This window comes from Perna viridis, chromosome 4 (genome assembly GCF_037379345.1).
Source record: "Perna viridis isolate PV_CMFRI_1.1 ecotype Kerala chromosome 4, ASM3737934v1, whole genome shotgun sequence".
NCBI lineage: Eukaryota > Metazoa > Mollusca > Bivalvia > Mytilida > Mytilidae > Perna > Perna viridis.
The window spans coordinates 47,453,756-47,469,966 of NC_142448.1; the positions used below are offsets into that span (position 1 = coordinate 47,453,756).

General features: G+C 34.8%; 1 protein-coding gene across 2 annotated transcripts; it reads right to left on the reverse strand.

The window, feature by feature from the left end:
- Positions 1 to 5,617: 5,617 nt before the first annotated feature.
- Positions 5,618 to 8,607, reverse strand: LOC148620321 (uncharacterized). Of its 2 annotated transcripts, none has more exons than XM_088581095.1 (2): positions 8,506 to 8,607; positions 5,618 to 7,942 (listed from the first exon to the last, which is right to left on the reverse strand). In XM_088581095.1, exon 2 carries the CDS (start codon positions 7,910 to 7,912, stop codon positions 6,044 to 6,046), a length of 1,869 nt encoding a protein of 622 aa, XP_088437221.1. In that variant the 5' UTR covers positions 7,913 to 7,942; positions 8,506 to 8,607; the 3' UTR covers positions 5,618 to 6,043. The 2 variants fall into 2 exon arrangements, with proteins under 2 accessions (XP_088437221.1, XP_088437222.1); XM_088581096.1 differs by having other exon boundaries at positions 5,618 to 7,710; positions 8,506 to 8,603.
- Positions 8,608 to 16,211: the final 7,604 nt, after the last annotated feature.

Below are 16,211 nucleotides of genomic sequence, written 5' to 3' on the forward strand. Positions count from 1 at the left end.
CATTGTGTTAATTATTTTATATTTCAGTACAGATTATATTTGTATTGTAGTGTCCTATTTAAGGTGTATTTGTAGTGGGAGTAGATTCAGGTAGTTCAGGTATTTCAGGTTCGCTCAGGTGTGAAATTGGTCAGGTGTTTTAGGTATTGAATTTTACTGGTTTGAGTTCAGATTGAAATTATTCAGCGGGAATCTTGTCAGAGTGAATTCAAAAGTCGAGCTGATCAGATGTGCTAATGTTACAGGGTGAATTGTAGAATTTCGCATACTCATTCAATATTTATTCCTAGGTATGACTGTTTGATACTTGTTTATTCCAGACATACGAAAAGCCTTTGTACAAACTTACAAGGGTGTTTTTCCTTTCCTGTATGTCCGAAGTTGACGGAAAGTGCTCGAACCAATAAATGTAGTTATACATGTAGTGAGCAGTTGATTTTTGTTTGGCCTAGTGCCCCAACCCTACTACACTACTAAACTATCAAAAATGGGCAAGAGTGACCGACAATAGTTTTTGACACACTTAAACATAGGAATTTAAGGTTTATTATTGACACAACAACTGGTTTGGACACAACATAGCACGAAATCTGTAGTTCGATTAAACATTTTCTGATCGTAAATAAATATAATCATTCTTTTGGGGGTGGCCCCTTGACCCCTTTTAACTCAAAAACCATAGGAGATATCTGAAATCTGGTTGAAAAACGCAGGCAGGGACTTGCGTAAAAATCAACCACTGCAGCCAATTGAACTCGGTTCACTTGGGGCAAGTGTGGTCACAATATTAGTTTTTGTAACACTTAAACATAAGATCTTACAGTTACAAATAAGGTTTTTTGTAACTATTCCAACGCTTTCTAGCCACCTAACAAAAGTATGTTATAATAAATATGGCGTCGGTACCTTGAAATTAGTCACTTGTCATTCCGACGCCATATTTATTATTAGAGACTCTCGTTGGGTAGTTAGAAAGTGTTGAAATTATACATAAAAACATTTTTTTTTCACGAATAAACTTCATAATTGTATATTTAAATAATGTTAAAAGCAATTGTACAACCAAAAATTTTTATTGAGGTTTTCATATATGTACACCTGGTTTTCGGTTTTTCCATATAGCTTTCGGAAAAAGAGTCGTTTTCGGTTATTGGAGGTACCGTGTTTGACATGCGTGAGGTCAATTAGAAAAAAATAGTCCTGCTCGCTAAGACAAAATACAAATAGTTTAAAATAAGCACATAATCATACAAATATTGCAAATGCTTTAATGTCATAATACTTCCATCTCTCACGAAAAATAAAACATTACATATTGAAACTTGACACGGGAGTGTGGATAATTGAATGATCAGCGGCGGAGCGATATACTAACGTAAACTTTGCAAGGTGGAAAAGGGGGAGGGTAAAGAGACCGCGGAATATTTAGGCGGTTCTATGTGGCAATATCCCACTTCCGGTTGAATCCCACTTGCCGACGATCTCTAAGTCAAGTTCAGGCTATAAATAGCCTTCCTTGACAAAAACATTTACCAGTAAGAGGTTAAATTTCTTTTATGAAAATAATTATGTGACTAAGGCGAAACAATGCGGATGCTAGGATTTTTCGACGAGTGAGAAAATTTCGCAAGCAAAAACAATTATTTGCAGCAGTAGTATGAGCAACTTGGCGGGCGTTTCTAGAAAAGCAGAGGACGCTTATCCTATCGGTGCACCTGGTCCATGCTCCCGGTTTTTAGTGGAGTCCGAGTTGATGATTTGCTTTTGTTACTTTGTATGTTCGATTTTATTTACTTTATGTTCTTTGTTGTGTATGTCTGTTTTCCATGTCTGGTCTTTATCCCTGGATTACATTCTTTTGATTACCGCTATAACCATGGTTCACTTGATTACTCTTTTTAATGTTTATTTGAAAATCGTCATTGTTAAGTAATTGAGAGATATTAAATTGAAATATATATTTTTTTCTGCTCGATGGACAAGGAAAAAACACTGTTAACTAATAGGTTTTTTTTAAATCTTGGCCTCCTAACTAATAAATTGGTTGATACCTTATACCGACAAGAACACAAAGAAGTTAGATCTGTATTGGAACAACAGCAGTATTAATCAATACAGGGAAATATGGCGATTGTATAATATAATGCAACAATCATTGGCGGATCTAGGATTTAAGTGAAAAAAGAGGAAAATAGAATTAAATTCCGAGGCAAGCGTTCGTTTAAACGCCCGATAGAAGCGTTCGTTTATTTTTGTACTTTGATAATTTCGTTGATTTAACTGTTGTTTTTATATTATTTGCTATTATTAATTTATATATTTTCATTCATTTAATTTTCTATTTTTTCTTTTGTCAATATTATTTTTCATCGTACATCTATCTGGGTGGCGCTAAAAATTTTAGTTGGACAGCACTAAAAATAAAGAACAACAATTCTTCCAAGAATTTTGGCGCGAAGCGAGGAGCTAAGAAAAAAAGTAATGGTAAAAAAATCAACCAGTTTAACTACAACTTAGAATGGGCTCGGTCGAATTCCGGACAGATACAGGTTACAGACCACAAATTCAACCAATGAGCATTTGGAACGTACGGGGCAAAAAATAGTCCTACGCAGAAATTACCCCTGTTCCTCATAGTGCTGTGAAAAAAGTTTCATTTAAAAAATTTAAACAGTTTCTGAAGGAAAAACATTTCTGTACATTTTATAGGTGCATTTTGCTTCTTGTGATGTGAAGCCTAATCTCCATAATGATTTCTAAATATACCCCTATCTTGTGAAAACACTGGGATTTCCCATGCTATTTATAGACACTTCACTTCCGGTGACCAGTACTGCACTGCAAGTCTGCTAACCCCACATGCCATTCTGAGGATTGTGAGCTGACATATGTAGAATCATGCTGATATATAGTCCTCTGCAGGTTAAAGTTAAGGTAAAGTCCAGAGAAGCCATTGAATATTGTGAAATTAGCATAGAAGCCTATGGGAAGTGGAATTAGTGGTTTTTAGCCTAAATCCGCCTAGTGCCTCCGGTTTTTCTTTTGTGTAACTAGAAAGTCTGATGTGTTCCGATTGGTTAATGTCTAAGTGCAATCGGAACTACTTGGCCATTTATTGGTTCACCGCAAGGTCTAGCTAATCTTATTTTAAGAAATAATTCACAGACACTCCGTTTCATCATGGTTTTATCTCCCCCGGGGTAAAACAATGCGACATAAATGGCCAGCCGGTGGTAAAACAATGATAAAATGGAGTTTCCGTGGTAAAACGATGATAAAATGGAGTTTCCGTGGTAAAACAATGATAAAATGGAGTTTCCGTCATTTGTTTCGATTCTATTAAGACTAGCTTTTTCATATTTTGAATAGACGAAATGTTGATCATGTGGCTGTGGTCTAAAGAGCTTTGAAGCACGTCATATTAGAATCGAATAGACTGTCTTACTTATGTTACACTTTAAATGTGTATAATCACTTACTGAAACACAAACATGTTTTATTTAAGTCAAGATGAATTTGAATTATTTAAAAAGGAGAAATGTATATTTTAATCTTAATCATTCAGCAGATAGATATATTTTATAAATAATATTTTAGAACATTTAAATAAAGTAGATATTTATTATAGTTACTTTTTTTAATGTAGGACAAAAATTATGGTTAGTGACATAAATAATGTTTACGTGCGTTAATGGAACAGTTTTGTCCTAAATACTTTTAAGATAAATCAAGGGAAACACTTAAGGTTATAGCGGTAATCAAGAGAATGTAATCCAGGGACTAAGACCAGACAAGAGCAAATGAGCGACTCGGACTCCACTAAAAACTGCATGGGAGCATGGACCAGGTGCACCGGTGTGGTAAGCGTCCTCTGCTTTTCTAGAAACACCCGCCGAGTTGCTCATAATAAGTCAAGCCCGGGGTAGACAAAAGCAGAAAGGAAAACTATAACACGTTGAACAAATCACTTTGCATGGCGCAGATGGATATACGGAAACGATCCACGAGTTCATAATGACGACCATAAAACTTTTGTAGTGATGACTTCAATCTTGTAGCAACATACATGTTACCCTGTTCCAGAAGCCTACTTGTTAGAATTCTAGCGCGATACAAAAAGTCTGCGTAGTTTCGGCAAGCTCTGGCTTAACGTATGAGTTGTGATATGAACACTCAAAGCTTAGGTGCTGAAAGGATGTTTCCACAGATGAAAGGAAAGTTGACAATTCTGAATGAAAAGTTATCACGTTTGTCGTAAAGTTTGGTCAATAGTTTCCTTTACCATCGATTTTTAAGTGTAAGTCAAGATATGAAGTTGACTTCACAGTGCCTGTTGTATCCTTTATCTCAAGTTCATTGGTGTAGATTTAAAGTATTAAATCCCCGAAATTAAGGTTTTTTAAAGATAAAACATCTTTTATATAGTGGAAACTGAGATTAAAGGAACTAGCTAAACGATATTCTTTCTTCCGGATCAGATCAACTATTAAGGCTAGTAACCACTAATTCCACTTCCCATAGGCTTCTATGCTAATTTCGCATTATTCAATGGCTTCTCAGGACTTTACCTTAACTTTAATCTGCAGAGGACTATACATCAGCATGATTCTACAGACGTCAGCTCAAAATGCTCAGAATGGCACGTGGGGTTAGCAGACTTGCAGTGCAGTACTGGTCACCGGAAGTGAAGGGTCTATAAATAACATGGGAAATCCCAGTGTTTCCACAAGATAGGGGTATACTTAGAAATCATTATGGAGATTAGGCTTCACATCACAAGAAACAAAATTCAGAGACTGTTTAAATTTTTTTTAAAATAAAATGAGAACTTTTTTCACAGCACTATGTTGAACAGGGGGTAATTTCTGCGTAGGACTATTTTTGCGTACGTTCCAAATGCTCATTGGTTGAATTTGTGGTCTGTAACCTAAAGTCAGCCTCATAAGAGCGAAGAAATAGGGCAGCAAGTAGAGGAGCATAACTTGTTCCCATTGGAATGCCGACCATTTGTTGAAAGCCGCGTCCATCACATTGGACAAATATGTTGTCGATTAAAAATTCCAGCATTTTGTAAATCTCTTATTCTGTATATTTGGAAGATGATTTGGAATTATTTCTTACAAATTACGAGGAATCTCTAACAAGAACTATATGTCGCAATGCTCCTCATTTTCTGCACAATGTTATGATTTTGGCAGATAATTTGTAGTATAGCTATATTTGTTTAAAAAGTTGTTTTTCACGCTCATTACTATCTTAGTTCACGATTAACCTGCAATTTTGCTCTCGATCCTCGCAACAACAGTGTTCAGAAAAATTAATCGTGGGTGAATGTTTCAATGGAATACCTAAAAATTAGAATACCGTAAATCAATTGCATTTTACAAATGAATCAAATATATATAAAAATATAACAGATCTCAATATTATAATACTTAACTGGGATTATCATAACTCCAGGCGGTACAACCTGTTATGAGTCGTACATGCAAATCAAATACATCTTCAACATGTCGCGAGTCAAGCTAGCTTACGAATGAAAAGCATTGTTGAAGATATACAACCAGATCTTCCATAAACTCGGTTTTAAATCATATGATACATCATGAAAAAAAAGCTTTGTGAAATTTTATTTCAATGCAGCCAAGTAATAATCTTCAATACAGGTACGCACAATTTAGAAAGCATTAAATGCCTTTGAGTGGAAATTGATTACACTCTGCTCAAAATCCCTCTTTCTTATCCCTTACATATGTATTATTATTTTTTGGGGATCCAGAGTTTTAGATAGGAGGGGGCAAAAAAATTTCTTGACAGGATCACCGGTGAGGATCACAAAGTGATCCGAATTTGCTAGGGGGTGGACATATTAAACCTCAAATCCTGCATTCTGATGTTACAATGTATCTTGAACAATTTTTCAACAATTTTTAACAATTGCAACTTTCCAAGGGAGGCTTAGGCCACCCACCCCCTGGACCCGCCACTGCTTTTCATGGATTTTGTAAATATTAGTGATCTGTCAAAAAACTGTAAACCTGAGTTAAATGATTGGAGTTTTGAACTGAAGATTGCCATCAGAGTTTATGTAATCTAAGCAATCATGGCGCCCTGGTGTTATGCAAGGGATGAAATAGTTTGATCTATATAGTATCCAACTTGACTTTGCCCCAGCATCCCCCCAGTGTTGCCCAGCATGAGCGTATATCTCATGTCCGTATCTGTTTCTCGAAAATAACCCAGGGTTTCGTGGTACCGAAACCCATTGTCCGTCTAACAAAATTTTTGTAGGTTTAAACCCATTTTTAAGAAGCGTTTCCGATGGCAACATATATTCTCCATAGAACTCTAAACGCCAGTATTTGCTGCGCAGCTGAACATATCCACCCGATTTTCGACCCTTTGTACAACACTTTATACTCTCACCTTCATCATCTTCAAAATTATATTGTTCAGGAACTTTATTTTTGAGATTTGATAGAGCTGTAAAATTATCAGAAACAAACACTAAGTCGGAATCTCTCTCCCACGGCAGAACTGAATAGAACTTTACTGCACCCAACAATGTACCCGAGTCTAATTCACAAATGATTCCAGATTCATCGCAAAGTTTCATAGCAAACTTTGTGACGTCAACTAAATCTTGCAAACAGCATGGATGAACGGCATATCCAATATATTTATTGCAATTGAGCTTTTTATTACTACATTTGAATACGATGTCAAACTCGCCAGCAAAACGAAAACGATAAAGATTATATTTGTCAGCAAGATCGGACCACGCTGAAGCCTTGTTCGAAAGTTTTGTCCGATGAACGTAAAACATGGAATCAGGACACACAACACTTTCTTTGTTGTCCCTTGAAAGACGGATAAAGAAATCGTTGATAACACTAGACATTCCCATATTTTCATCAAATTTGTATTTCACCAGTGTGCTTTTTCGAGTTATGAATGGACCCGTTAAAAAGTCACAAAATATACACTCGTGTAGAGATTCGTCGTAGCCTTCTTCATAAACTAATGTATAATTTCTATAAACGGTCTGGTAACAGCCTATTTTCCAAAAACCATCTTTGTCACGTGATGCACCTCCAACGACAGTCACACCCAAACTTTCAATTTCATGCACCAGACGCTCAAGTCGAGAATCGTTATTGAAATAAGTGATGTTACGAGAGACTAAAACGTATTCCGTTTTAATTTGTTCAATTAAAAAGTTCAAAGCTTTTCCAAGAGAAAATTTCCTTGGAATCTCTTTAAACAACATATTACTGTATATAGCGTTTTCCCATGTCCATTCTGTACCCCATGTTCCAACTATTACTTTTATTCGATTGTTGTAGTACATTATTCCTTGTAGAAGAGTGCGTGCGTGCTCCATAAGATCATCTGTTAGTAAAACCACAATAGTAACAATATTCTCAATTTGTACAGCATAGGAGCAATTTTCTCTTTCAAATCCTCTTTCGTAATAGGGATAGCCGTATCCAGTTCCCTTGTATACCTCCTTACACACGTGCTTTGATCGATAAGTAGGACGTTTAAGCTCTTTTGTGGATGTACCAGTCATATTAAGTAGTTCAGTAAGTACAGTCAGTGCTTCAACAACAAATTTTCTAGATTTTGTTCCGCGTATATGTATTTTTGCCTTCTGAATAGTCCTATACATTTTCACGTGCAATCGATTTAACTTGGATAATGTTTTACCTGAAATACAACTTTCTATTAAGTTTTTCTTACGAAAATCATCTGATTTCACATCTGTATCATGCACTGCATCTTCTTGATGTATAAAGTTGGAAATTACATACACATTTTTTGCTTTAAATACATAAAACAATAAAATTAAAAGTATTAAACACAAGACTGCGACTCCAATACACAACCATTTACAAGTGGATAACCGCATTGTATATTATTAGCATCAAGAGTCACCGATCTGGAAATATAAAGTTGACAATGTATTTTATCATTGGGTGATATAATGTTAATGGGATAGAAGTGTTTTATGGTATTCTTGGTAAAAAAATGTTGTTTTAATTTTGTCATATCAGAATTTTTCTTCCGATTTACTTCAATGTTGTTGGTAACATGTATATATATATATATATATATATATATGTAAATGTGTATACATATAGTTGCAATCCTATAGTACGCACATTGTCGTTTTCCCTCCATATAAAAATTGACACCAATATGAAAGATGTTTATGTACATAAGTTATGTATAAGCAGAGGACTCTCAATCGTTTCTTGCACCACGATCGAGTGTGTTAGTTTATTTCGAATATATATTTAGTAACAGGATAATTATGTAACCAGATAATACAGTCGACTACCAACAAGTAAATTAATTTATATTTTCAGTTATCATAATAGCTTCTTCATGGTGTAAACCACTGATCTGATGTCTGATTGAATTTAGCTAACAGTAGTAACACGCAGCAAACTTCGACTTCATTGTGTATTTGGCAATAGAATAAAACAAATCTAGCCTTACCTGAATTGGATAATTCGCTAAATCAATGTCTTCCATTTCTTGAATTATTCATTGAAGCCTGTCTCAGGTACAGGTAGGAAAAAGTGCGTGAACGGTTGAAAGAATAGAAAAGAATGTAAATTTAGAAATCGACGTGTACAATATTTTATTAAATAATATGAAATAAACCCCTACCTTATAGGATCTAAGGTAAGGTATAGTTACAGACCCATAAATTGCAATAACAATGTGATTTCAAAAAGACAGATAATAGTTAGGTTTTATAATAAAATGAAGATGGCTTGGCTTTGTATTGTAGCGTTAAATTTGTTGTTGAATTGTACTTGACTGTACAATTGTACTGTACTTCTTACTTCTCTTCGATTCTGTCAGGATTCTTTTCATAGAACAGTTCTAAACCGTCAGAAACTGTTCTGACCCGCGACACACCTTGTCAGGATATATCGGTTTGTACAATCTCTGTCATAATCTGTCATGGGTCCTGACTCTCTCCAGTCAGGAACTGTTTTAGGTAGATCAGATACATGGATTAGAAGAGTTCCTGACATATTCTGACAGTCACTAGCTCGAGAATACTTTTCTGACTGGATTACATCCAGTATATGTACGTGATTCCGAAAAAAAGGCGTAGCACCCGAATCCCGATTCGTACGCCGGGAAGGAAGCCTTGCTATGTTTGAACTTGATTATTTCCCCCAATTTTTGACAAGATTTTTATGTATGTCATACATTACCAACTAAAATTATTGCCTGCCGCACCATGTGCTACGCCTCTGACTAAAGAATTTGGACTGCTTTTTTATGTCGCAGTCACCAGTATGATATAGAGTACATATATTGACAATTTTAAACATTTTATACAGAAATTTTATACTTTTATGAAACTTAAAAGTGTTCCCATTCATACATTTTGAAAGAATATGACATTTTTGAAGAATTTTGGATACACACACATGATAGTTATATTACAAAAAATCAGCATTTAATATGACATTTTTTTAAAGAATTTTGACTCGAATTCATGTGTCGCAGTCACTCACATGACAATTATATTAAAAAATTAGCATTTCAGTCATTAATTTTAATTTCTACATTTACTACATGTAAGACCATATTGGTAAATTGGAAGTGTTCACTCGCATATTCTTTGCAAAAAAGCATTTTGAAGAATTTTGACCGAAATATTTAGGTAATAGTCACCCATTGAATGCTAAAATGGTCAATTTTAACATTTTATAGAATGATTTGTAACCCTTATATATGTTTTTCAAAAGTAGCTTTCTCACAAAAACTAAATGTACTTTGTCAATCTTGAACTTCGTGAGAATTATCATACATCTGAAAGTTATCGGTTACCGTTTTTACACTTAGAACAGAAACATAGACCTTTAATTTTGTATTTAAATAATAAAATTTTATTACAGCATGACAGAATGTAATAAATTATACATGTAAACAATGATATTTTTTGAACGATGAGTGACTGGGCCGTAATCGGCGAATTGAAAAAAAGAACAACGAGCCAGTGATTGTGGGATGATGATCACGATGTGCTCTACATAATTGGAAATCCAATGTAAATTTTTAAATCAAGATTTTTTTCATAATCGAATTTGCTAATTTACATTAGTCACACAGTTTCCATTATAATCGCGGACTTCCTGTTCTAAATTACGCCACGCAGAATACATAGATTTAGTGTCAGGAACAGTCTAGGGGTATGACAGATTAGAACAGCTTTTCGTATTTTCTTTGTCGCGACCCAGGACAGTTTCTGTCAGAATCTGTCCTGGAATAGGGCTAAATGTGTCCTGACCCAAGACAGCCTCTGTCAGGATCTGCCAGGATTTCTGTTCTATCTGCTGTCGTAGAACAGTTTTCCTGACAGATTCTGACAGAATTTAAAAGAGGTTAGAGGTGATCGCAAGTGTACGGTTACCATGATAGAAAAAGAAACGGATATGGTAAACCACAACAAATGGACCAGCAAATAAATTGAATACAAACTAGTAAATGCTTTCAGAGATCACCAAAGCAGTTGCGGATACAGAGATAGGGTGCATGGGGTTGGCACCCCTTTTTATTAGAAAATTCGTCATTTTCGTTTGTAAAATTGACAAAAAATGTACTTGCACCCTTTTTTTTCTATGGCGGTGTTGCCATAGATGTCACAGCGGTACGAGTTCGAGTCCCGCGGAGGGAACGACCAAACAAAAATTTGCATCGCAAATTTGACAGTTCTAACATCGTTGGGAATTTTTCAGACCCTGTTATAAGTTTACGTTATCTTCCCTGTATCAATTTGATCCGATGGAGCAGTGTAGCGAATAGAGTCGTCACATTCTGAGACGTTTGTATAATATTGATTTGTTGTGACATGCATCATTAATTTGATCCTCTATCCTACATAATAACACCTAGATGAACTGTCCCGTACTACCATACATTGTGTACTAAGTTACAGTCCTAGATTAATCTTACGAGGAGGAATGACCCGGCCAGCGAAAGCTATATTTTCATATAGCCTAGCTGGTCGAGTGGTCTAGGGCGCTGGACTTAGTGCAGGCGGTGTTGCCATAGATGTCACAGGGAACGACCAAAAATTTGCATCGCAAATTTGACAGTTCTAACATCGTTGGGAATCTTTCAGACCCTGCTTTGATCAAATTGATACACGGAAGACATGTAAACGTATAGAAAGGTCTGAAAGATTCCCAATGATGTTAGAACTGTCAAATTTGCGATGCTAATTTTTGGTCGTTCCCTCCGCGGGACTCGAACTCGTTCCGCCGTGACATCTATGGCAACACCGCCTGCACAAATATATATATGATTTCTGCATTGGTTGACAGATTTCAAAGCAAATAATTGAGAGATAAGATTCATAATCACCAGTTTCCAATCAATAGCATCTGCAATGTGTATCGAATGTTATGAAAGCCTAAAAATGCATACTGGAATAAAGAACCTATGTCGAAATTCTAGTGAGAAATAAGTTTCGTATCCATTTATTGAAACTGACAATATCTATTTATCTCTGTAGGTGATAAAAAAACAATCAATTGCCCTCTTAAATGAAAATCTTTACCACATAAATCTCACGACCCTTTTCTTTCGACACGGGTATTTTTGTTGCTTTATAATGTGACATTATTTAAAAGATATGATGTCCACAAAATGAATTTATCTATTTTATCTTTTTGTAACGGAACTCAAGCTACTGTTTAAATTATCAAAATCAAAATCAAAATGAAATGTATAATCAGGGTAGACCTATGTTACACTCGTATGAAATATTTCATGTATTGATTAGTTATTTTCGGAGAAATGATGCTAAAACTCATTTCATATTATTCAACTGGTTCAATTTCAAATGCTTCAGTTTAGATAATTGCCTGAAATTTGGAGAAGGTAAGCCATTCAACCTCGATTAGAAGTTCAAAGCTGCAGTTGTATTTTAACAAACAAGTAAGTCTTTGTTCCATTGAAACCAAGCCTTAAATGTATGCCTGTATTGGTTACCCATTACACTGTCAATTGATGATATCCGAATTAGCGGAATTCTGGGGATTTTTTTTTTATACTTTTTGCCTATAATTATGTAATAAAAACTATGAACTATACACTCATTTAAAAGTTTGATAACTGAACTTTTAACTGACATTTTTGGTATCTGTATTCTATAGATTGGAAAAATCAGTTTTACCAAATTCTGTCATTTTCACGTAATGACCTTCACCATTTCTTTAATTCTGAGCTAGCGCTGCACTTATATTTTGGCAAACAGGCAGAAAAGTATTTCAAATACAAAACTCCCTCTAAATGGGTGGGGGGGGGGGGGGGTTGCTGGCCCATGGTATCATCAAAACTTACAGCATTAAAAATATTTCAGTGGACATGATCTTAATTAAGAACGTGTAAGTGCTGTCATATTTTTATATCAAAGCTTCGACTCCGATTTGAATATGCTAATATCGTAAAATATGTTGACTTTATTTACTTGACATGTGAGTTATAGAAAAAAAAGCATAAGAAAATTTGAAATGTTTAAAGTTCGTTTGCGAAAAGAAAAAAAACAACAACTACAACAACAAACCTAAATGAACATCAGGAACAAAACCGAACCCCCCCCCCCAAAAAAAAAAAAAAAGAAAAAAAAAAACAATAAAAAACGGGCCAATACAAGTAAGTACCAAAGATTAACGGTTGAAATTGGCCACGTGAGTAAATTAAAGTGTTTTGAGTCCAAGGAATTTTGGCTGAACAAAAATGTTATACGTCCTGTAATTGTTGAAACTACATTGTATACATCTACAAATTACATGTGATATATATACGGTTGGATCATGAATCGGTCAAAACAGCCTTTTTTCCAAATGTCCATAAAAATCTTGGTACCAACATCGATCCGTGTAATCTGAAGTCGTGTGACTGAACCTTTTTTCCATTCATGAATATTTAACCAGTCTTTCACACATCGTAATGCGATGGTACCTTTTTTCGTGCCAAGTAGATTTATATTTCTACGATTTAAAAATCGTTTGTACGATTCTTTATTCCTGTGTTCGTATTTAATGTTAAATTTAACCTCACATTAAATTTGAATTCTTCATTTAAATTCAACACAAAAGTGCAGTATTCAAAAGAATACAGATGCTTATATCCTCTTTCAATATATATGGCATTACCCAACAATTATTGAACTGTTGAATTGTGTTTTTTTTTCACTTGAGCCATTGAAATTCAAAATGAAGATCTGTTGTTAAAATATTTACAACAAAAGTATATACTATTAAATTAACAATAGTGTTAAAATAGAAGATTTTAAAGTGTTCAATACTTGTAAGATGAAAATGTGGTTGTAGGCCAATAGGCTTCAATAAAAAATAATGAACATTTTAGTGTTGAACGCTGCTACCTTATAGCTACGATTTGCACAATGAATACAGCTTAATTTTCAAACTAATAAATTTACGTTTTGAAAGGCAGTCGAGTTACTATGGCGTTCAACACGGCTCTGAATTCTGGTTCAGTGGTCTCCTACGAGTTCATGATAACAACCATAAAACTTCTGTAGTGATGACTTCAATTTTGTAGCAACCTAATCCTGTCCCAGAAGCCTAATTGTTAGAAGTTTAGCGCGGTACAAAACGTCTGCAAGCTCTGGCATAACTATGAGTGGCCGTTCATGTCAAAATAGCGTTATTTTCATCTAGATGTTATTTTCTATCTAGATACTTCTAACATGTATCTATATACTTGTGAGAAGCATCTAGATTCTTTTGCTAAGTATATAGATACTCGTGAGGAGTGTTCATATATTGCTCGTTTGCTTTTGTTACTTTGTATGTATGATTTTAGTTACTTTTATATTCTTTTTTGTGTATGTCTATTTTAAGTCTGGTCTTTGTCCCTGGATAACATTCTTTTAATTGGTTCCCTTGATTACTCTTGTAAGAAGCATCTAGATAGTTATGCGAAGTATCTAGATACTTGTTAGTAGTATCTAGATACCTGTTAGTGGTACCTAGATAGTTGTGAGAAGTATCTAGATGAAAATAACGCTATTTTGACATGAACTGCCACTCATATATAACGTACGAGTTGTGAAAACTCTATAACAGTTATAATGTTCCGCCTGGAAGGGACAATTTTGTTTTCCCGCATATTTAATGATTCAGTACATATACATATAGTCTAAGACTTATGATTGGTTATTCGAAATTATCAAACTCGATCTGATTGGTTCTCCTTAAGTCCATTACATTACATTTGGCAAGGGAAAACATGATATGAAATTTCAATCCACTTGAAGTTAAGACTGAGAGTAAAAATTCACCAAATATGGAAACAACTAATTATTATTTAACTTTACATTGAATTATTCACTTAAATTCAACTCTAAACAGCAGTATTCCAACGAATACTGATGCTTAGATTCTAGCATAAACAAACATTAGCAGCATTTCGTTTGATGTCTATTTCACACGTGTCATCGAAATCTGTAAAAATATTTACACAAAGTACACTATAAAATGAACAGAGGTACTTTATAATAGAAGGTCTTAGCGTGTAAAATATTAGTAAGATATAAGGATATGATTCTAGGCCACTAGATTTTAATAAAACAACAAAATATAAAGACTTAGTATAAAGCGGGAGAACTCTACGACTTGCATACTGAATGAGTAATCAAATGAACCAAGGTTATAGCAGTAATCAAAGGAATGTAATCCAAGGGACAAAGACCAGACATGGAAAACAGACATACACAACAAAGAACATAAAGTAACTAAAATCACACATACAAAGTAACAAAAGCAACTGAGCAACTCGGACTCCACTAAAAACTGGGAGCATGGACCAGGTGTACCAGTAGGGTAAGCGTCCTCTGCTTTTCTAGAAACACCCCCACCCCGAGTTGCTGAATAAAGCTTGTCAAACTAAGAAACTTTTTTGAAAGATTACCATAGAGTTCAACTCCTACATGATTTCAAGCAGCACCTTCATGGTACACTGCCCGTTTATCAAAGAATCTCTATTACTCAACCCAATTTACTACGCCAAGTATATACATATATACATGTAGGCATATACATGTATGGTTAAAACTGTGTTTTCAACTTTCAACGACCTCTAACTGCCGGGATTATTTCATTTTTCTACTGTGGTAAAGTGGTATTTTTGGTATGTATGTATATTTATAGCTTTACTTGTGCATTTTCATTGTGTTAATTATTTTATATTTCAGTACAGATTATATTTTTATTTTAGTGTCCTATTCAAGGTGTATTTGTACTGTGAGTAGATTCAGGTAGTTCAGGTATTTCAGGTTCGCTCAGGTGTGAAATTGGTCAGGTGTTTTAGGTATTGAATTTTACTGGTTTGAGTTCAAATTGAAATTTTTCGGCGGGAATCTCGTCAGAGTGAATTCAAAAGTCGAGCTGATCAGATGTGCTAATGTTACAGGGTGAATTGTAGAATTTCGCATACTCATTCAATATTTAATCCCAGGTATGGCTGGGATACTTGTTTATTCCAGACGTACAAAAAGCCTTTGTACAAACTTACAAGGGTGTTTTTTCTTTCCTGTATGTCCGAAGTTGACGGAAAGTGCTCGAACCAATAAATGTAGTTATACATGTAGTTAGCAGTTGATTTTTGTTTGGCCTAGTGCCCCAACCCTACTACAGATGGCGTCCAACGTGATTTCGTCACTTAACAGCTGATGTCATACCTGTGTACACTTGTGCTGTAATATTGCGTATATTTCCGTTTGACGTCACTATTCTGAGGGCTCTCAATACTTCTGGTATCAATAAAGATTCACTTATGGATAGTTATGTTCCACAGGATTGAATTCCGTTGATTTAACGGTAATTTTTTGTGTTGTTTGTCTTTGTTTAATGCAGTTGTAATTGTTCAGTACTGTTATTTGTGAAATTTCCGAAAAAAAAAATGACTTAATTTTGGAAAGCAAGTTATTGATTATATTGGACAATTTTGACACTGTGTCTTGAGGAATACTTAGAAACTTTTGTGATAAAAAGATATATATATATATAGAAGGGTCTGAAAAATTCCCAACGATGTTAGAACTGTCAAATTTGCGATGCAAAGTTTTGGTCGTTCCCTCCGCGGGACTCGAACTCCCTGTCACAATTACCTCTGTATAACACTTATTAAGTTGTTTCATTAGTCTTTGG

What these genes read in the sequence shown, in the direction of transcription:
- LOC148620321 (XM_088581095.1), bottom strand. Translation starts at nt 7,912, where the DNA reads ATGCGGTTATCCACTTGTAAATGGTTGTGTATTGGAGTCGCAGTCTTG.